A 19,685-nucleotide genomic window follows, 5' to 3' on the forward strand; every position below is an offset into this window, starting at 1 on the left:
CTAAAAAAAAAAAAAAAAAAAAAAAGGCAAATGGGGCTGGGTGTAGTGGTTCACGCCTGTAATCCCAGCACTTTGGGAGGCTGAGACAGGTGGATCATGAGGTCAAGAGATTGAGACCATCCTGGCCAACATGGTGAAACCCCATCTCTACTAAAACAAAAATTAGCTGGGCATGGTGCACACCTGTAGTCCCAGCTACTTGGGAGGCTGAGGCAGGAGGATCGCTTGAACCCAGGAAGTGGAGGTTGCAGTGAGCCGAGATTGCACCATTGCACTCCAGTCTGGCAACAGAGCAAGACACCGTCTCAAAATAATAAATAAATAAGGCAAATGTTGTTACATGTCTGATCCTAAATGGAAAAAAAAAAAAAAGCTAACAGTCAAAAGCAGCTCTTCTGGGATGGCTGTGGCAGGAGAGTGGCCAGAGGACCCACAGCTGAATGCAAAGGCCACAGGTGTCAGTGCTGCCTACAACCCAACTTGGCAAAGCTGCAGAACATACCTATTGGGCCAAAGGTGCCAGGAGCAAAGTTCCCTTAATGATAAGGAGAGCAATGCCACCCTCTGCAGACCAACCCCGGAACTAACCCGGGCAGAGCTGCCTGGGCCCACTCACCTTCTTAAAGAGGACAACCCCATCTTTGTCGAGCTGGTATTTGGAGAACACGTCACTGTTGGAAGTGATCCCAAATGGTATGTCATCGATGGCCTCTGCTGCCTGCAAGAACTGCTTGGCAGAGTCTGACTCCACATCCTGAACGAGGAGGGAAAAGCAGAGGTAGTCACAAGCCCACGGCACCAAGCAGTAGGGGCAGACCCTGTAATGTCTGGGCTCGGGGGGACATATGCAGAACTGCCAGCCGCAGGCCGTGGACCCCTCCTCAACGGATGACAGAAAAAAGAAAGACTGGAATGACGCTCTGGTCTCTACCTTGAAGAAGCCGATGACAGCCACCTCGCTGGACTCCACCAAGGACTCTGCAGCTGCGCCGTCGGGCAGGGTGGTGGCAGCCGGGCCCGTGCGCTTCTTCAGCCAGTTCACGATGTCATCAGCCTCTCTGCCAGCTAACCCCAAACAAATGTAGGTTCCACTCTCAGACAGGGAGCGCCGCCCGCCCTGCCGGGCCTGTTCCTGTCTCCACTCTCTGCCAGCCAGGTTGAGGACACCTGACTCACCCTAAGCAACATGTTTCCCACCACGGAAGAGGTCTGGTGTCATCGGCCCGCCTCCTAAACCCCAGTGCATGTGAGACTGTGGTTGTGTTTATGGCGAGTGGCGAGGAAAGAGGATGATTCTCTCTATGAATAACAAGATCACAAACCCATTTTTTTCCTCTGATCTCTTGGCATTTTGTTTTCTCTTTTGACACAGGGGCTCACTCTGTTACCCAGCTGGAGGCAGGATCTTGGCTCACTGCAGCCTCCACCCACTGGGCTCAAGCAATCTTCCCAACCTCAGCCTCTCAAGTAGCTGGGGTACAGGTGCACACTATCATTCCCAGCTCATTTTTGTATTTATTGTAGAGACGGGGTTTTGCCATGTTGCCCAGGCTGGTCTTTCACTCCCATGCTCGAGCACTTTGCTCACCACGACTTCCCAAAGTGCTGGGATTATACGCATGAGCCACCAATCCCAGCCTTTTTTTGTGGAAGATAGGGTCTTGCTCCGTCACCCAGGTTAGAGTGCAGTGGCATGATCATGGCTCACTGCGACCTCGAACTTCCGGGCTCAAGCAGTCCTCCCACCTCAGGCTCCCAAGTAGCAGGGACCACAGGCATTTGCCCCCACACCCAGCTAACTGTTTTTTTTTTTTTCCAGACAGTTTCGCTCTTGTTGCCCAGGTTGGAGTGCAATAGTGCAATCTCCGCTCACTGCAACCTCCACTCCCGGGTTCGAGCAATTCTCCTGCCGGAGCCTCCCGAGTAGCTGGGGATTATAGGTGCCCACCACCACACCTGACTAATTTTTAGTAGAGATAGGGTTCCCCATGTTGGCCAGGCTGATCTCACTCCTGACCTCAGGTGATGCACCTGCCTCGGTCTCCCAAAGTTCTGGAATTACAGAGGTGAGCCACTGCACCCGACAAATTTTTCTTTTTTTTGAGACAGAATCTACCTCTGTTGCCCAGGCTGGAGAGTGCAGTGGCACGAGCTTGGCTCACTGCAACCTCCTCCTCCCAGATTTAAGTGATTCTCCTGCCTCAGCCTCCCAAGTAGCTGGTATTACAGGAGCCCGCCACCACGCCCAGCTAATTTTTGTATTTTTAATAGAGGCGCGGTTTCACTGTGTTGGCCAGGCTGGCCTTGAACTCCTGACCTTGTGATCCGCCCGCCTCAGCCTCCCAAAGTGCTGGCATTACATGCGTGAGCCACCGTGCCCGGCCAATTTTTCTATTTTTTGTAGAGATGGGTTTCGCCATGTTGCCCAGGCTGGTCTCAAACTCCTGGGATCAAGCAATCCACCCACCTCGGCCTCTCAGTGCTGGGATTACCGGGATGAGCCACCGTGCCCAGCCCCAGTTAATTTTTTTTTCTTTTTTTTTTGAGACGGAGTCTTGCTCTGTCCCCCAGGCTGGAGTGCAGTGGCGCGATCTTGGCTCACTGCAAGCTCCACCTCCTGAGTTCACGTCATTCTCCTGCCTCAGCCGCCCCAGTAGGTGAGACTACAGGCGCCCACCACCCGTCTGGCTCATTTTTTGTATTTTCAGTAGAGACGGGGTTTCACTGTTAGCCAGGATGGTCTCGATCTCCTGATCTCGTGATCTGCCCGCCTCGTCCTCCCAAAGTGCTGGGATTACAGGCGTGAGCCACCGTACCTGGCCTGCCCCAGCTAATTTTTCTATTTTTTGTACACAGGGTTTCACCATGTTGCCCAGGCTGGTCCTCTGTATTTTTAAAATTTTATTTTTTGAGATGAAGTCTCACTCTGTTGCCCAGGCTAGAGTGCAGTGGCACAATGTCAGCTCATTGCAACCTTCATTTCCCGGGTTCAAGTGATTCTCCTGTGTCAGCCTCCGGAGTAGCTAGGATTATAGGCACGCACCACCACGCCTGGCTAATTTTTGTATTTTTAGTAGAGATGGGGTTTCACCATATTGGCCAGGCTGGTCTCGAACTCCTGACCTCAGGGGATCCACCCATCTCAGCCTCCCAAAGTGCTGAGATTACAGGCATGAGCCACTGCGCCAACGTGCCCTCTGCGTTTTCTAAATTTTCTTTGACGTGTACATTAATCAAACACACATGTTCTCACCCAGGAGTCTGACACCAGGCCTCATCTTAGAGAGCTGGTCAGTAACTCAAAACTCAGTGCCAGTTTTTCTACCTGTGGGAACAGGCTGACACCTAGTCCACCTAACTCCCGCCTCCTAACTTATCCCAGGCATTTCAGGAGTTCTCGCCAATGGCCCACCCTACGTGTCTCCCAGATTAGGAAGATGACACGCTTTATGCCACCAAAGGCAATCAAATGACAGGGAAGAAACCTACTCCTCCTGGGAGACTGAGGCTAAGGAATGCTGACCCTTTCCCTCTTAGACCTTGACTCCCTGGTCCGAATGGGGAAAACCCCATTCAGATGTAGAAGGATTCTGCCAGTGCTAACAAGATGGTCACCAGTGAGAAGTGGATTTAGGAGTGCTCATTTCATCTGCAAACCTGAGTGTTAGTGACAGAACCACGGTGACTTTGCACAGAGCACTTCCCATTCCAAAAGTGAACATGTGTAAAAAATTGGAACACCAATCACGCCTGTAATCCCAGCACTTGGGGAGGCTGAGGCAGGCGGATCAAGAGGTCAAGAGATCGAGACCATCCTGGCCAACATGGTGAAACGCCATCTCTCCTAAAAATACAAAAATTAGGCCAGACGCGGTGGGTCATGCCTGTAATCCCAGCACTTCGGGAGGCCGAGGCGGGCAGATCAAGAGGTCAAGAGATTGAGACTATCCTGGCCAACATGGTGAAACCTCATCTCTCCTAAAAATACAAAAATTAGGCCAGATGCGGTGGGTCACGCCTGTAATCCCAGCACTTCGGGAGGCCGAGGCGGGCAGATCACGAGGTCAAGAGATTGAGACCATCCTGGCCAACATGGTGAAATCCCATCTCTACTAAAAATACAAAAATTATCCAGGCTTGATGGTATGCACCTGTAGTCCCAGCTACTCAGGAAGTTGAGGCAGGAAAGTCACTTGTACCCGGGAAGCGGAGGTTGTAGTGAGCAGAGATCACACGGCACTCCAGCCTGGTGACAGAGCGAGACTGTCTCAAAAAAAAAAAAAAAAGGAAAAAAAGAAAAAAAAGAGAGAACATCAAAACAGCCAAGTGAGAGGCAACCACAGAGTTGCTGCCACTAGAACAGGACAGGGCACACCTGCTTAAGGGGACAACCCTGTTAACACTGGAATGGACTGCTTTCGGGCCGCCCATCATGTGCATCTGATGTGCCACAGAACTGGTTTTATAGGTGAGTCTTCTTTTGCCACAGTCACTGATTTGGCTACACAAGGGCTCGGCCTCCACGAAGGCAGCTTCAGAGGTGGCAGATGAGCAGCTGAGGGCCTGTGCTATAGACAGAGCCGGGTGGGCTTGGATTCGAGGTCTGCTACCGACAGGCGCAATGCTGTTACTCAGCTGCTCTAAGCCTCAGCCCTTTGTCTGGGAAAGGCCTGCCTCACAGAGAGGATGCAAGGAGAAATCACGCAAGCATGTGGCGCGGCAGCTGGCACGCTACAAACGATAGCTAGCAGGTGTCACCCCGAGAGCTACAGCTACGCTGCTGCTCCTAGGAAGAGGGGCAGCACAAAGAGCCCATGTGGCCAGAAAGGCACCAGTCTCCCTCTCCTCACCAGTCAGTCTCCAAAGAGACCTCAGTCAGCCAACCCCGGAGTGGCACCAGACAAGACAGGTTCTCTACTCGAAGGTTCTTCCAGGATGAAAACTTTCCTCACAGGACCCTCAGGACACAACCAGGAGAACCCAGCCTGAGGAACGGGATCCCTCCAAGCCTCTGGGACCCGGCCTCCCCACCGCTCAGACTGCTGCCCGTGCCCTTCCAAGCCGGCAGACCAGTCCCTCTCTAAAGACAGTTCAAGGGCAGTGCCACAACCACACCTGTATATTCCTTGGGGGAAGCTGTGTCTCCGTTCCTGAAGAACTTGATGGTGGGATAGCCGCGCACGCCGTACTGCTGGGCCAGGTCAGACTCCTCCGTGGCGTCCACCTTGGCCAACCTGATCTCGGAACCTTCTGCCTTCAGCTTCCCAGCGGCTTTGGCATACTCAGGGGCCAGAGCCTTGCAGTGGCCACACCAAGGGGCATCTGGAAGCGGAAATGAGATGCTAGAAAGCAGCCTTGATATCTCGGCACTGCTTCCCGTTCTCCTCTGTCACTTTCCTTCATAAAAACCTTATCTACTCACCAAGATAACCCCTCCTAACGCACAAGGCTAAGCTGATAGCCTGGTGCTCTTGGGCAATATCAGGACAGAGGCCGTGAACGACAAACCACTACCAACCAACACCAGCGCCCACTCTGCTATGTCACCGTCAGCACAGGAAGACAAACCTCTCAATGGTTGCTGACTTCTTATTACCTGTGGGCAACCAAGACAAGGGTCTCCCTAGATTTCCCTTAAGAGTACACACAAAAGTGAAGAAGTGAACGTGGCGGCCTGTACCAGCACTGGCTGTGAGTATGGGATGCACATCCGTGCACACAGGCCCTGAGTTGCACGATCTGTCAACAGAGTTAGCAACTGTGTCCGGCACAAGATTCCCACCCCAGGGACAGAGCTCAAATCCTTATGAACGTGAGGAAGGCTTCGGATTCTCGTCCGAGACACCATCGGAATGACTACTGGGGCAAGGTGAAGGTGGGGTGGGCAGGAGCGGGGCGCCTTCCGGGTCGGTCCCCGGGGACGACTCGGCAGGGCTGGACCCTGGCGTGCTCTGTTGGCTCACACAGGTCGATCCTGTTCTTCTCGCACTAACAGGAAGATACTGCCGTGCGCAGGGCGCGTACCTGGACGGCCCCCCGGCTCCCAACCAGGCTCTCATCCCCGAGAAACCCCGGACACGGCTCCCAAGGCGGGCAGGAAGGGCGCCCTTCAGTCCCGGGCGCGCCGGGGATCCCGACTCCGGGGGCGGCCGGGCCGTGCCTGCGTCCCAGAGCCTGGCCCGACGGCCCCGAGCCCCGCCCGCCCGCCAGGCCCGGCGCTCACAGAACTCCACCAGCAGGTACTTGTGGGCCGCCAGCGCCTCCGCAAAGTTGCTTTTCCGCAGCACCAGGACGTGGTCCTCCTCCTCGGGGGCGTCGGCGTACACCCGGGCGGCCGCGGCCACCGCCAGGCACAGCAAAGCGCGGCGCAGCATGTCGCACACGGAGCAGGCGGGGCGCTTCGGTTGGCGCCGCCGGGACAGCGGGGGCGACGAGAGCGCGCGCCGGTCCCGGCCTCGCCTTTATAAATCCTGGGTCCGGGGCGCGCCTGCCCCCCCCGCCCGCGCGCGCTGGCCGCGGCGCGCACGCGCCCCTGAGCCCGCCTTCGATTGGCCGGCGGACTTCGAGGCTCGTCTTTGCCGCTCTCGGATTGGACACTCACACTAGGCCCGGCCCCGGATTCGGAAACGCTCCTGAGGCCTCCCTGGCCTTCGCCCGGGATTGGCCGAGGACCTCGCGCTCGCTGTCTTTCTTAGCCTTTCATTGGCTGCCGACGAGAACTTTTTCTGCCTTGGCTTCTAATTGGTGGCTTTCCCCACACCTTCTACGGGTTTGGAATGGCTGCCACTTTCGGTAGCCGCAGCTCTGCGCCTCCTGATTGGCCAAGGGATGCGCGCACTCTGCGCGTTCCTTCGTCGAACGTGGCAGTGGGGCGGAGTTCCCAGTCTAGGGGCGGAGCTGCGGCTGCGCCTCCGAAACCCCTCGTGTTGCATTCTGACTGGACCGCGTACCCAACTGGCACGGACCCCGGCATGGACCCCGGGCCGGAAGCTGGGGTGACGCAATTTCCGGCGCGCGTGTCAAGCGTGCGGCGGCGGCCCTGGCAGGTGGGGTCCGTCGCGTCGGGGCGGCGGTGGGCTCGGTCTGTGATATCCGGCGCGGCCCGACGCGCTCCGCTAGGTCACGCAAGACACCCACCGAGGCATGACGGCAGTGCCTTGGCACGGGAATCGTGCGCACAGGTCGAGGAAGCCTCGGAGGGGATGAGAGCACAGGGCGGGGGGGTTACGGGGAGGGGGGGGGGGGAGGGGGGGGGGGGGGGGGGGACCTGGGCGCTGGGGACCTGCCGGCTCCCAGGCCCCAGGAGGACGCTGCCCCTGCGTTGAGCGGCCATAGGAAAGGTCCTCCCGGCTAAGGCCTTCAGGGAGCGGCCCTTTGCCCTGTACGATCTCTTCCCTCCCTTCCCACTGGTTGCCAAATCCTGTGAAGCTGTCCCTACTCTGGTGCTTCTCAGATGCTCTGGTCGGTTCAGGAGACCTCCCAGCCGTTATACAGCTGTGGAAATACCCTGGGCGCTGGGCGCTGCTTCACTCCGAAGGCAGCAGCTGGGTTTGCCTCCCGACTTGACCCGCCACCGAGGCTCCTGAGCACTTGAAATGTGGCCAGTCCACCCGAGACGGGCTGTGAGTGCGCAATGCACATCAAACTTCTAAGACTGAGTGTGCAGGGCCGGGCGCGGTGGCTCATGCCTGTAATCCCAGCACTTTGGGAGGCGGGGGCGGGCGGATCACGAGGTCAGGAGTTCGAGACCGGCTTGATCGTGGTGAAATCCCTACTAGAAATACAAAAATTAGCCGTGCCTGATGGCGGGCGCCTGTAATCCGAGCTACTCGGGAGGCTGAGGCAGGAGAATCGCTTGAACCCGGGAGGCAGAGGTTGCAGTGAGCCGAGATCACGCCATTGCACTCCAGCCTCGGCAACAGAGCAAGACTTCGTCTCAAAAAAAAAAAAAGACTGAATGTGCGTGTAGGGGCTGGGGGACACAAGGTACAGTATTTCGTTAATAACTTTACTTTGACTACTACGTGTTGAAATACTCTGTATACATACGTTGGATTACATAATAATATTGAGGCCAGGTGCTGTGTGACTCACTCCTGTAATCCCACCGCTTTTGGAGACCGAGGCAGGAGGATCCCTTCAGCCCAGGAGTTAGAGACCAGCCTGGGCAACATAGTGAGACCCCGCCCCCCGTCTCTACAAAAAATACATTTAAAAAATTAGCCAGGCGCTGTGGTGTGCACCTGTGGTCCCAGCTACTTGGGAGGCTGAGGTGTGAGAATCACTTGAGCCCAGGAGGCTGAGGCTGCAGTGACCCATGATCCCACCACTGCACTCCAGGCTGGGTAACAGGTAGACACCCTATCTCAAAAAATATTTGTTTACTCCTATCTTTTTTTTTTTTTTTTTTTGAGACAGTTTTTGTTTTTTTGAGACAGTGTCTCACTTTGTCATCCAGGCTGGAGTGCAGTGGGCAATCTCGGCTCACTCCGCCTCCCGGGTTCAAGCGATTCTCCTGCCTCAGCCTCCTGAGTAGCTGGGATTACAGGCACTTGCCACCACACCCAGCTAATTTTTGTATTTTTAATAGAGACAGGGTTTTACCATGTTGGCCAGGCTGGTCTCCAACTCCTGACGTAGGTGATCCACCTGCCTCGCCTTCCAAAGTGCTGGGATTACAGGTGTGAGCCACCGCACCCGGCCTCCTCTTTTATCTTTTAATGTGGCTTTTAGAAACTTTAAAATTACATAGAAGGTCTGCATTTTGTTACTGTTGGACACTGGCAGCCCTCCCTCTCCCTCACTGCCTGGAACCTGCTGCTCTCCTTTTCCCCAGGTGCCTGCCCTCTCCATTCCCCTCACTTTCCTCCGCTGGGAAGCAGCACCACCACTGATTTTAAAGTTGAAACTTGGCAGGGAAAAGGGAAATGCTCCCACGTTAAATGTATACACATTGACTGCAATAGCATCCTGACTTTTGAAATGGTAAAACGTAGAGTAAGTTGCTTTTGTACTTTGAGAGTTTGTGTTTGTTAATCAGTTGTTCCTGAGAGCATGCTTCTCATCCTTCACACACGGAACTCCCTCCACTAGAATGTGAGTTCCTTGTGGTCAAGACTGGGTCCTCTGTGCCCCTCCCCCCAGTGCCAGCAGAGCAAAGGTCAGTCAGAGGCATAGGTTGTAACTGCTGGGAGAACTGTCTGCTTCCTCTGGGTGATTTTTCCCGGCCTAGAAGGAATATGAGTATGTGCCTCGCTGAGCACTGGCCTGGAGCCGACTCGGGAAACACCATCTCTTCAGAGCTCGTTTTGATTGCAGGCACGGTCCCTTCTGCCCTCTGGACAGATGGAAATTGCTTCAGGTTGCTGCACTATCTTCCAGCGTTTTTGTGGTTGCCGTGAGCTGTTTTACAGACCACAATTCGGGGCCTGAGACAAGCTGGGCATGGTGTTGCCTGCCTATAATCTCAGCTGTTTGGTAGGGTGAGGCAGGAAAACAGCTTGGGCCCAGGAGGTTGAGGCTGCAGTGAGCCATGATCATACCACTGCACTTCTGTCTGGGTGACAGAGACCCTGTATCTTACAAAAAACCCCACCCCACATTTGTACCACATCTAGGTACGAGGTCAGAGTTCAGATGCCTAAATATTGGAGCTTGTGTTTTGTCCACTGTTGGGGAAAGAGTGAAGAGATTTAACTAACATAAAGTTGATTAGCTTGTGATGGTTTGGCGGCAGCTTAGTCCAGAGCATACAGTGAAGTAAAAAGGAAAAGTGTTCATAGACAATGAGAACTGGGACCAAGTGGAGAAGACTCAAGGCACACAGACCCGGCAAGGATCCCAGTGGCTGTGGATAAGTCTCAGGGCATACAGACCAGACAAGGATCCCAGTGGCCATGGATAAGTCTCAGGCTGGCTCTGGGCCGGTGGAACACATCTCAGTGCTGGTGAAGGCCTGGCCAGGGTAGCAGAGGACAGGGCTGCATCAGCCCAGGTGGCTGTGGCCGACCTGACATTCTTCTGTGAAAACCAGGGTGCCCAACCAGAACTAACCTAGATAGATGGCAGCATTTTTGTTTTTTTCTTTGAAGATGGGATCTTGCTATGTTGCTCAGGATGGTCTCGAACTCCTGACCTCAAAGGATCCTCCCCTCTTCAGCTTCCCAAAGCGCTGGGGTTACAGGTGTGAGCCAGCATGCGCAGCCGAATCACAGTATTTTAGACGGATGCCATGGTTGCCCAGAGTGTCCTCTTAAGGTGCCTCTGCCCTTGGACTGGCTTCCTGCACCAACCCAACAGGGGCAGCAAAGGTGGGCTCTGGGAACGCTGGAGGGAGGAAGCCTGGTCTGCGATGGCCTGAGATGCCCTCCTCTGTGGGGGTTGTTCAGTGGATGGAAATGTGCAGGGCATGGGTCCTGCCCCCAGGAATGCAGGCTGGTTCCGCTGGGCACCTGTAGAGGGCTGATATACTTTTCCTGAGGCCTGCTCATGTGCCTTCTAACCCTAGGGTGAGAAGATGGGCTGTGTTCACCTCATGCCCAGGCCCTTCCAGGAGTGTGCCCTTGGGGATCAGGGCCCTCCTGTGGCTGGCATTTCTTTGGATCATCACAGGTGCTCCAGACATCCTTTAGGGAGTCTCAGGCTTGGAGAAGGGACCCATTAAATATTGGTTAGTTTTTTTTTTTTTTTTTTCTGAGACAAAGTCTTGCTCTGTTGCCCAGGCTGGAGTGCAGTGGTGCAATCTTGGCTTACTGCAACCTCTGCCTCCCAGGTTCAAGCGATTCTCCTGCCTCAGCCTCCTGACTAGCTGGGATTATAGGCACCCACCACCACACCTGGCTAATTTTTTTTTTTTTTTTTTTGAGGGGGGATGCCTCCTCTGTCACCAAGGCTGGAGTGCAGTGGCAAGATCTCAGCTCACTGCAAGCTCCGCCTTCTGGGTTCACGCCATTCTCCCACCTCAGCCTCCTGAGTAGCTGGGACTGCAGGCGCCCGCCACCATGCCTGGCTAATTTTTTGTGTCTTTTAGTAGAGATGGGGTTTCACCGTGGTAACCAGGATGGTCTCGATCTCCTGACCTCGTGATCCACCCACCTTGGCCTCCCAAAGTGCTGGGATTACAGGCGTGAGCCATCGCGCCCAGCCAATTTTTATATTTTTAGTAGAGACAGAGTTTCACCATGTTGGTCAGGCTGGTCTTGAACTCCTGACCTCGTGATCCACCCACTTTGGCCTTCCAAAGTGCTGCGATTACAGGCGAGAGCCATCATGCCCGACCAACTGGTTAGTGATTAAATGTTTTGATTGATGCATTTTTTTTTTTCCTTGAGACAGAATTTTGCTCTTGTTGTCCCGGCTGGAGTGCAACAGGGCAATCTCGACTCACCGCAACCTCTGCCTCCCTAGTTCAAGCAATTCTCCTGCCTCAGCCTCCCGAGTAGCTGGGATTACAGGCATGTACCATCACGCCTAGCTAATTTTTTGTATTTTTAGTAGAGACGGGGTTTCACCATGTTGGCTGGGCTGGTTTCGAACTCCTGACCTCAGGTGACCCGCCCATCTCGGCCTTCTAAAGTGCTGGGATTATAGGTGTGAGTCACTGCACCCGGTGATTTTTAAATGCACTGCGTGTACAATATTACTCTTTTGAGACAGGGTCTTTTTTTTTTTTTTTTTTTTGAGACGGAGTCTCGCTCTGTGGCCCAGGCTGGAGTGCAGTGGCCGGATCTCAGCTCACTGCAAGCTCCGCCCCCCGGGTTCCCGCCATTCTCCTGCCTCAGCCTCCTGAGTAGCTGGGACTACAGGCGCCCGCCACCTCGCCCGGCTAGTTTTTTGTATTTTTTTTTTTTTTTGAGGCGGAGTCTCGCTCTGTCGCCCGGACTGGAGTGCAGTGGCCGGATCTCAGCTCACTGCAAGCTCTGCCTCCCGGGTTTATGCCATTCTCCTGCCTCAGCCTCCCGAGTAGCTGGGACTACAGGCGCCCGCCACCTCGCCCAGCTAGTTTTTTGTATTTTTAGTAGAGACGGGGTTTCACCATGTTAGCCAGGATGGTCTCGATCCCCTGACCTCGTGATCCGCCCGTCTCGGCCTCCCAAAGTGCTGGGATTACAGGCTTGAGCCACCGCGCCCGGCTGTTTTTTGTATTTTTTAGTAGAGACGGGGTTTCACCATGTTAGCCAGGATGGTCTCGATCTCCTGACCTCGTGATCCGCCCATCTCGGCCTCCCAAAGTGCTGGGATTACAGGCTTGAGCCACCGCGTCCGGCCTGAGACAGGGTCTTGCTGTGTCACTCAGGCTGGAGCACAGTGGTTCAGTCATGGCTCACTGCAACCTCCGCCTTCTGGCCTCAAGTGATCCTCCTGCCTCAGCCTTCTGAGTAGCTGGGACTACAGGTGTACACCACCATGCCCACCTAATTTTTAGTTTTTTAGAGAGAGGGTTTCCCTGTGTTGCCCAAGCTGGTTTTGAACTGCTGAGCTCAAGTGATCTGCTTCTAGCCAGATACTACTCTTAAAAATATAGTTCTCGGCCAGGTGCGGTGGCTCACGCCTGTAATCCCAGCACTTTGGGAGGCTAAGGCAGACAGATCACGAGGTCAGGAGATCGAGACCATCCTGGCTAACATGGTGAAACCCCATCTCTACTAAAAAATACACAAAAAATCAGCTGGGCGTGGTGGCGGGCGCCTGTAGTCCCAGCTACTAGGGAGGCTGAGGCAGGAGAATGGCGTGAATGCAGGAGGCGGAGCTTGCAGTGAGCGGAGATCGCGCCACTGCACTCCAGTCTGGGCGACAGAGCGAGACTTCGTCTCAAAAAAAAAAAACAACAAAAAAAATAGAGCTCTTAGAGCAAAACAGCTCCCTTTCAGCCTGCAGTCTGGTCGCAGGTGTGGTGGGGGTAGCAGCAGGCTCATGGGCACCTGGGCAGTGCTCTGAAGTCCCTCCTGTGTTCCCACTGAGCAGCAGCCCACCGTGCCCAGAGTGGAGGGAGAAATCCAGCAGCGCGGTGGTGCGCATGGGCCCTGTGGAGTGTGGTAGGTGCTCATGGTGCAGGGCAGTACTGGGCACAGAGAAGGTTCTCAGAAATCACGGTAACCCGTGGTTATTTGGTCACATCCCAGACCCTGACCTAGCACTGGCTGGCACTGACATGTCACCCTCCTGAATGGAAGAAGTGTTCACCTGGGGGTGGCTGAGGAGGTGGACGCTAGGGGACTGCTGGGAGCTATGGACCTGCGGAGGCTGGGAGAGGAGACTGTAGGTGCAGGCTGCTGGAGGTGGGGAGGCCTGTCTGGAGCACCAGGCAGTACAAACAGGTCCCAAGTGGGGCCACGAGGATCAGGTTAGACTTGGGACCCAAGAGACACGTCATGCCCACTGTGCAGGTGCCACCTCATGTTACCCTGCACCAGGGGAGGAGCCAGCCCAAAGTCCTGGCTGCTGGCAGCATGCCCGTACAGCTTGGCACCCGGGTCTGAGTTCACATGTCTAGCAAAGCTGGGAAAATCCAGGAGCAAGAAGGTGAAGCCTTTTGGCCCAGCCCGAGCTCAGAAGGCCGTTGCCCGATGAGCCGAACTGCTGACGACATCCTGGCACTGGGCTTGGGGACTCTGCTGGAGCATGTAAGAAGCGAACTGGGAGCATGGAGGAAACTGCCTGGCAGGGGCAGCTACCATGGAGCTCACCCTCCCTGGCTGGGCTGGTGTCTGTCCAGTGGGTGACCCTTCAGCCTGTGGTTTCACCAGCCCACCACCTCCCCCACAGCACAGGCAGAAGCAGCAATGCGACACGAGACCACCTCACTTGGGGCCAGGAGCAGTTCTGGGAGAGGCTGGGTAGGGTCTTTGCTCCCTGCGGAATCAGGGGCTGGGGGCTGACCCAGCCTTTCTCTCTGACTGCTCTCAGATCTGGGATCTGGGTCTGGACCAGCTTCTGCAGGAAGGTGCCATTCTGTTGGGGTGCCTAACATAGGGTCAGTTCTAGGCTTAGCCTCTGTGGCCCCCACAAAAGCCTGGCAAGGACGGGGTGAGGGGGCAGTGGGGCCCGCATGCACTGCCCCGGAACAGGGGTGTTAGTGGCCTGAGGCTTGAGGGTGTCTTCCTGCCCAGCCCAGCCCTGCTGATAAACCCCAGAGCAGCATGGCCTGTGTCAGAACGACTGGTGGGGGGCCCCAGGGTAGCAGCTGCCCAGCCCAGCTGCCTCTGTGTGGAATATGATTTTTCTCAACACCTTGCTAGAGAAGGCAGTTTGAAATTGGCATCAGGCCAGAAAAGGTAATTTCTGAATGGACACTTGTAAGTGGTTCTTTGTTACTCCTCTGCCTCTTCTCCCTGCACGGTAGAGGGGCATGGGTTTGAAGTTCCTGTAGCCTCTTGGAGCATGAGGAGGAGGCAGTGCTGCCCCCACGTGACTGCAGACACAGAAGAGCTGGGCTGTCCTGATGCTGCAATGGTTGGGGCCCCTGACTGAGCGCACCTGCCCCAGTAGCCCCTTTGCACCATACTGCAGTGAGGATGCCCTTAGTCTTCTGCCAATCCCATCACACCAAGCCTTTTCACTGTTGGGTCTCTGGCACTGCCCGATCCTGGAGGGCACCTGGCTGTGGCTGTGAAGGGTTAGGCACCTCTGTGGCCCCCACTACCTGCGTACTGACTTCCTGCCTCAGCCACAGCCGCACCCACATGCGTCAGGGGCTACCAGGCCAACCCTGGCTTGGGCCTGTTCCTCCCTGGGTTTCCTTGGGATCCAGTCATTGGAGGGCATGCTCACAGCCGAGCCAACTTGACACCCCGGAGCCCAGCCAGGGAATCAAGCAGCTCTCCCTCTGGCAGCATCCGAGCTGCACAGGCCAGGCCTGCCTCCCCATTCCCTCGGCAGGGACTGGCAACCGCAGCCAAGGTCTTCTGCACTGTTCTAGACTGTGCTGCCTAGGGCTGGTGTCGCTGGGAGTCACATTCTTTTCTTCCCAGATAGTTGCAAGGGGCCCCGCCGCCATGGCACTTCACAGGGGCCCTGCCCTTCCCCTCCCACCACCCACCAGGGTCCTCATCTTCCCTTTTGTCTCCTAAAGCCTGTCAGGCAGCAGAGGAGCCAGACCCTCCCCTGCCAGACCCTGGAGATGCCAAGCAGCAGACAGCCCCGGCTCCTTCAGGGGCATTTATTTCCCGGTCAGAAAAGGAGAAGCAGGGACAGGTGCCTCTGCCTGAGCCTGGCAGACACAACATGAAGACCAGGGACGGGATGGGGGAGGCACAGGAGATGGCTCTCAGCAATGTGTGCACTTGGTCCCTTGTTTGTTCTTGGCTGGGTCAGGGAGGGCCTGCTGGGGGTGGTGGCACCGAGAGCCTGGGGAAACAGGCGGCAGGCCAGCGGCCCAGGGACAGCACGGACGGAGGCAATAAATACTGATGGCCAGGCAGGGCTCCTGGCTGGGCCCAGGTGGGGTGAGTGAGGCTGTCATTGAAGGCTCTCTTGGGGGTGGGTTCTGGGCGCTGTCCGCTGAGACAGAAAAGGCAGAGGCAGGACAACACCCAGCCTCCTGGATGGTACTGAGGTGACTTGAGTTTTGGCAATTTGGCTTTCCCCAAGCCGCCGGAGCCATCCCCACAGTCCTGGCCATGGGAGGGGGCGGGCTGACCAGGCACTGGTGGGCTGGGGAGCAGCAGCAGCACACCCCACATGTCCCTGGGTCACTGGGTTCGCCACCGGGGAAGGGATGGGGAGGCCACATGCTCATGCAGACACAGGAGTTAGAGGCTAGTGAGGCCCCACGGCACACTCCACATGTTAAGGCATCATGGTTAGACGGGACTGACAGTGACAAAGGGGCTGGCCAGGGAGCAGCAGGGCTGGAGGATGGCCCGGCCCCCCCAAGACCCTGTATCCCACACCCCAGCTCCACCATGGAGCAGCAGACGCACACATCCAGGGGCAGCCACGGGGCCTGGAGAATGGCTGCTCCGCTCCTGCCTTAAGCCAGGCCTCAGGTGTGACAGGGAGATAGAACCTGGGGGGCACGGAAAGGGCAGCAGAGGCCTGGCGGGGGCGTCTCTCCCACACAGCACAGGCAGAAGCAGCAACAAGACACAAGACCACCGAGGAGGCTGGGCCTGTGGGCGGGGGAGGGCCGAGGAGGGGGATCGGAGGCACTCGGTTGAGCCAGGCCAGGGAGGCGGACCAGGGTGGGAGGGGCACGGAGGGCCTGTCAGCACTTTGGTATGGGGAGGGGAGGGGCTGGGGGGACACATCCGCCTGTCCGTCGTCCGTCCGTCCGTCTGCCCTGCCTGCCTCTGGCTGGGCTCAGTCCTTCCAGTCCTTTTTGATGGTGAGATTCCACTCCCAGGACAGGTGGTCGGTCTTGTCGTCGTCTGTGAAGCGGGACTTGATGCTGTAGCTGCCCCGGGCCAGCATACCCTTGGGTGCCTCCTCCACGGGGGTCAGGAACTCGTACTCCTCCGCCCGGGGCCCATAGCTGCCTACCATGTAGTCAGTCTTGTCAACTGCGGCACAAGGGAGAGGGCGGTCAGCCGCCCTGCTTCCCGGCTTGGCAGCACGCACCCAAATGGCCCCTCCGCCCTGCCCGGGGCCCCACTCACTCTTGACGCCTTTCCTGTACGTGTGCTGGATGTACTTCATGCCGGACACGATCTCCCTGTTAACCTGCAGGACCCGAAGCGAGGATCAGGGAAGGTCGGCCCCAGCCCCGCCTCCATTCCCCGGCCACAGCAGCCTATAGCTTACCCGGAAAGAGATTTTTATCCGGTACTCTACACCCTCTTTCAGCACAAACGACTGCTTCTTGAAGCTCTCCAGGTCACCTGTTGGGGGGACCTCTCCTTCAATGACTGCCCAGCAGCCCCGCGCCCCCAGCCCTGCGCGGCCCCTTGGCTGCACTTCCCAGGATCCCCACCAGGGGCCGCCCGAGCCCCCGCAGCCGCAGGGCGCTCACCTGTCAGGTCCAGCTCCAGGGGGCCCGGGGCCGAGCTGCACACCAGGGTCAGGCCAGTCACGACGACGTTGGGGACGTTGGGGTCTGGGGAGTGACAGGAGGTGAGGGCCTCACCCCCACCAGTGGAAGTAGAGGCTGGGGAGCGGCAAGACAGCTGGAGTGCACGGGTGGTCATCCGGCTCCCGCAGCCCAGACTCACCTGCTGAAACGGCCACGCGGCCCAGCAGGGCCTCCTTGTACTTTCGCAGGCTCTCGTCATCCTTGTCCAGCTCCTGGATCTCCTGGATGCTCTTCTGGGCCGGGGGCTTGTAGTTGACCGAGTGCTCATCTTCCTCGTTCTCTGCTGCAATCTGGGCCAGCTGCTCGGCTGTGGGCTCCTGCTCAGCCATGCTCACGCTTAGCCTGGGTCAGGACACCTGTGGGCAGGACGGTGGCAGGCCTTGCACCTGGATCCCCAACGGAAGCGCACTTTCTGAGCAGGAGTGTGGACTGCAGCCAGAGCTCCAAAAGGGCTCCAAAGGGGCCCCCCTCGCTCCTCTCCACCGCCCAAATCCTCCTCAGGGGCATCCTCTGGGGCAGTGTGAGGTGCCCCCACGCCAGGTATAACATCTAAGACAAAATGGGAACTGCAGCCGGTGCTGGGGAGAGAGGGCACACCTCCACCTCCCCGATGGAGGAAGCAGCAGCCCCCGGCATGCGTGGGGCGGGGCTAGCAGGCCCCAGATCCAACTGGCAAGGCCCACACTAAAACCTCTCTTAGGGTCTTGCTGCTCCTGAGCTGCCCAGGCCCTCGCCCTACCGGGTAACGGGGCTGGGTATCCCTCAGTAGGGATGCTCCTCTGGCCGTGGTAGTCACATGTAAACCTGTGTGGTCGGCTCATCCTCATCCTTCAAACAGGATGCCCCTGGAGCTCGGATGCTACGGGCAGCCAGAATACCGCAGGGAGCCAACGGGGCACGAGGATCCTAAGTATCTCCGGTTTCTCTACAATTGTGAGTCTGTGACCCACACTTGGGAGCTACCACAGCCACTCAGTACTGTCGGGCCCTCTTGTAGATCGGGCGCCAGGAGTGCCCGGGACGGCACTGACCCGGCAGGGAGCTGAGCGCGGGAATGTCAGGCTCAGATTCTTCCCGGCAGCGTGGGAGGTGGGTCAGGGAGCAGCCCACCCGGGACGCCCAGGGCGGGGTCCAGGCCGCCCTGCTTCCTCCAGGCGCCGAGGCCTCTGCGCCGCGCGAGGGTGGCCGCAGGCGCCGGGATCCTAGGGCGCGGCCCGCACTTCCGCAGGGCCCGCAATCCGCGCCGGGCGTGGCCCGGGCGCTGGGGGAGGCCGCGCCCCAATCCCCGCGTCGACCCAGAACGCAATAGACCGCGGCTGCCGGCCCGGCGCCCCCCGCGTCCCCAGGGAGGGACCCTCCGGTCTGGCCCGGGCCCCACGCGCCTCGGCGGCCATGAAAGAAGCTCAGGGGCGCTCGGGCGGGGCTCGCAGTCCCCTGGCCCCCGCCGCCCCTCCGGCCCGGGCCCCGCACGTGGGACCGGGGCCGCCACCGCCCGGTCCCGCCCCGGCCCCGCCCTGGCCCGCGCCGCCCTGGCCCGCTGTCACCGCGCCCCCGCCCGCCGAGACCCTGCCGCGGGCTCAGGGCGGTGCGCGAACAAAGGCGGAAGCCCCTACCCCGGCGCCCCCCGCGTCTGCGGGCGCCGCCGATCCCCGCCCCGGCCCGCCGCCTCCGCTCCGCCACGGCCACTCACCGGAGGGTTCGGCCGCGCGGCTCAGGCTCCCTCCCGCACTAAATGACGAACGTCGTCGGCCGCCCCGCCCGCCCCGCCCGCCCCGCCCGCCCTGCCTGTCACTTCCGGGGTCACGAGACTTCCGCTCGCTCGGGCGGGGAAGGCCAGGGAGCATGCGCGGCGCGCGGGTGGCTGGGGGCACGGCGTCGCCATCTTGCGGCCGGGCCTCGTGGGCGCGTTCCGCGTGGGTTCTGGAGTCGTCACCTTCCACCCCGAGCCTTGTCAGTGGTCACCTCTGTAAGCCAGGGCACTTCCCCCACGCGAGCCCAGGGCGCCCGTGCCCAGGAGGCGAGGTCCCGTCCCGCCTCTCGCCGCTGTCCAACCCGCGCCCACTGCAGGCCTGCGGCGGCCGCGTGGGCTGTGGAAGCCCGCGCAGGTGCAGTGCGCTGCCCTCCCCGGCCCAGTCGGTCCGACTGCGACTCTTGTTTGGGGGCCTTGTTATCTAGTCCCGGGACTTCCGAGAGGTAACAGGCACGGGGATTAAGTTCTCGTTAAACATGAGCGAGTGCGCCGGCGCGCGGGCCGCTCCAGCGCCTTGGTGTCTCCCGTGGAAGGACAGGGCTTCGGGACAAGGAGGAGCCCCTTGCACGCCCACGCCCAGGCCCCGTGGAAAGCTCGTGGTGGGCGAGGGCGCAGCCGGGGCTTTTTTCTCCAGGCTGAGACAGAATTCATGCGCAGCTCGCGTGGCTACTTGGCGCAGGCACAGCTGCAGAGGCCCTAGTATCCCTCAGGAATCTCGCGACTCCTCAGGACCAGAAGGCAGAGACCTCCTGGCACCGTGAGCAGATGAGGGGCTTCCTTAGCCTGGGCTTCACCGCACACGCTCAGTTCCCCACTCCACTTGTTCCGAGATTTCACACATTCGCCCACAAGGACCGTGTTGAAGCATCAGGAACGGCCGCATAACGTGAGTGGCCTGGCCCAGTTGTAGTGCTCGCACCCAGCCCT

At 58.2% G+C, this 19,685-nt stretch overlaps 2 protein-coding genes across 2 annotated transcripts in view; both read right to left on the reverse strand.

The window, feature by feature from the left end:
* The window catches only part of P4HB (prolyl 4-hydroxylase subunit beta), a 29,855-nt gene extending 23,261 nt beyond the window's left edge, over positions 1-6,594 (reverse strand). Inside the window, exons 1-4 of the mRNA XM_023211551.2 lie at positions 6,224-6,594; positions 5,116-5,322; positions 932-1,065; positions 617-754 (exon numbers count right to left, since the gene is read on the reverse strand). Coding sequence (XP_023067319.2) covers positions 617-754; positions 932-1,065; positions 5,116-5,322; positions 6,224-6,374 — 630 coding nt within the window. The 5' untranslated portion in view covers positions 6,375-6,594. The remainder of the gene's footprint in view (positions 1-616; positions 755-931; positions 1,066-5,115; positions 5,323-6,223) is intronic.
* An 8,547-nt stretch (positions 6,595-15,141) lies between these two features.
* ARHGDIA (Rho GDP dissociation inhibitor alpha) lies at positions 15,142-18,825 on the reverse strand. The gene is made up of 6 exons (XM_023211550.2): positions 18,699-18,825; positions 17,148-17,364; positions 16,949-17,032; positions 16,741-16,817; positions 16,596-16,659; positions 15,142-16,499 (listed from the first exon to the last, which is right to left on the reverse strand). Exons 2-6 carry the CDS (start codon positions 17,335-17,337, stop codon positions 16,300-16,302), a joined length of 615 nt encoding a protein of 204 aa, XP_023067318.1. The 5' UTR covers positions 17,338-17,364; positions 18,699-18,825; the 3' UTR covers positions 15,142-16,299.
* Positions 18,826-19,685: the final 860 nt, after the last annotated feature.

Source organism: Piliocolobus tephrosceles, chromosome 16, assembly GCF_002776525.5.
Source record: "Piliocolobus tephrosceles isolate RC106 chromosome 16, ASM277652v3, whole genome shotgun sequence".
NCBI classification, from domain to species: domain Eukaryota; kingdom Metazoa; phylum Chordata; class Mammalia; order Primates; family Cercopithecidae; genus Piliocolobus; species Piliocolobus tephrosceles.

What these genes read in the sequence shown, in the direction of transcription:
- ARHGDIA (XM_023211550.2), bottom strand. Translation starts at nt 17,337, where the DNA reads ATGGCTGAGCAGGAGCCCACAGCCGAGCAGCTGGCCCAGATTGCAGCA. An exon ending in CCTGGAGCTGGACCTGACAG is followed by an intron (nt 16,818 to 16,948) that starts GTGAGCGCCCTG and finishes TCCCCCCAACAG; the next exon opens with GTGACCTGGAGAGCTTCAAG. An exon ending in GGATAAAAATCTCTTTCCGG is followed by an intron (nt 16,660 to 16,740) that starts GTAAGCTATAGG and finishes CGGGTCCTGCAG; the next exon opens with GTTAACAGGGAGATCGTGTC.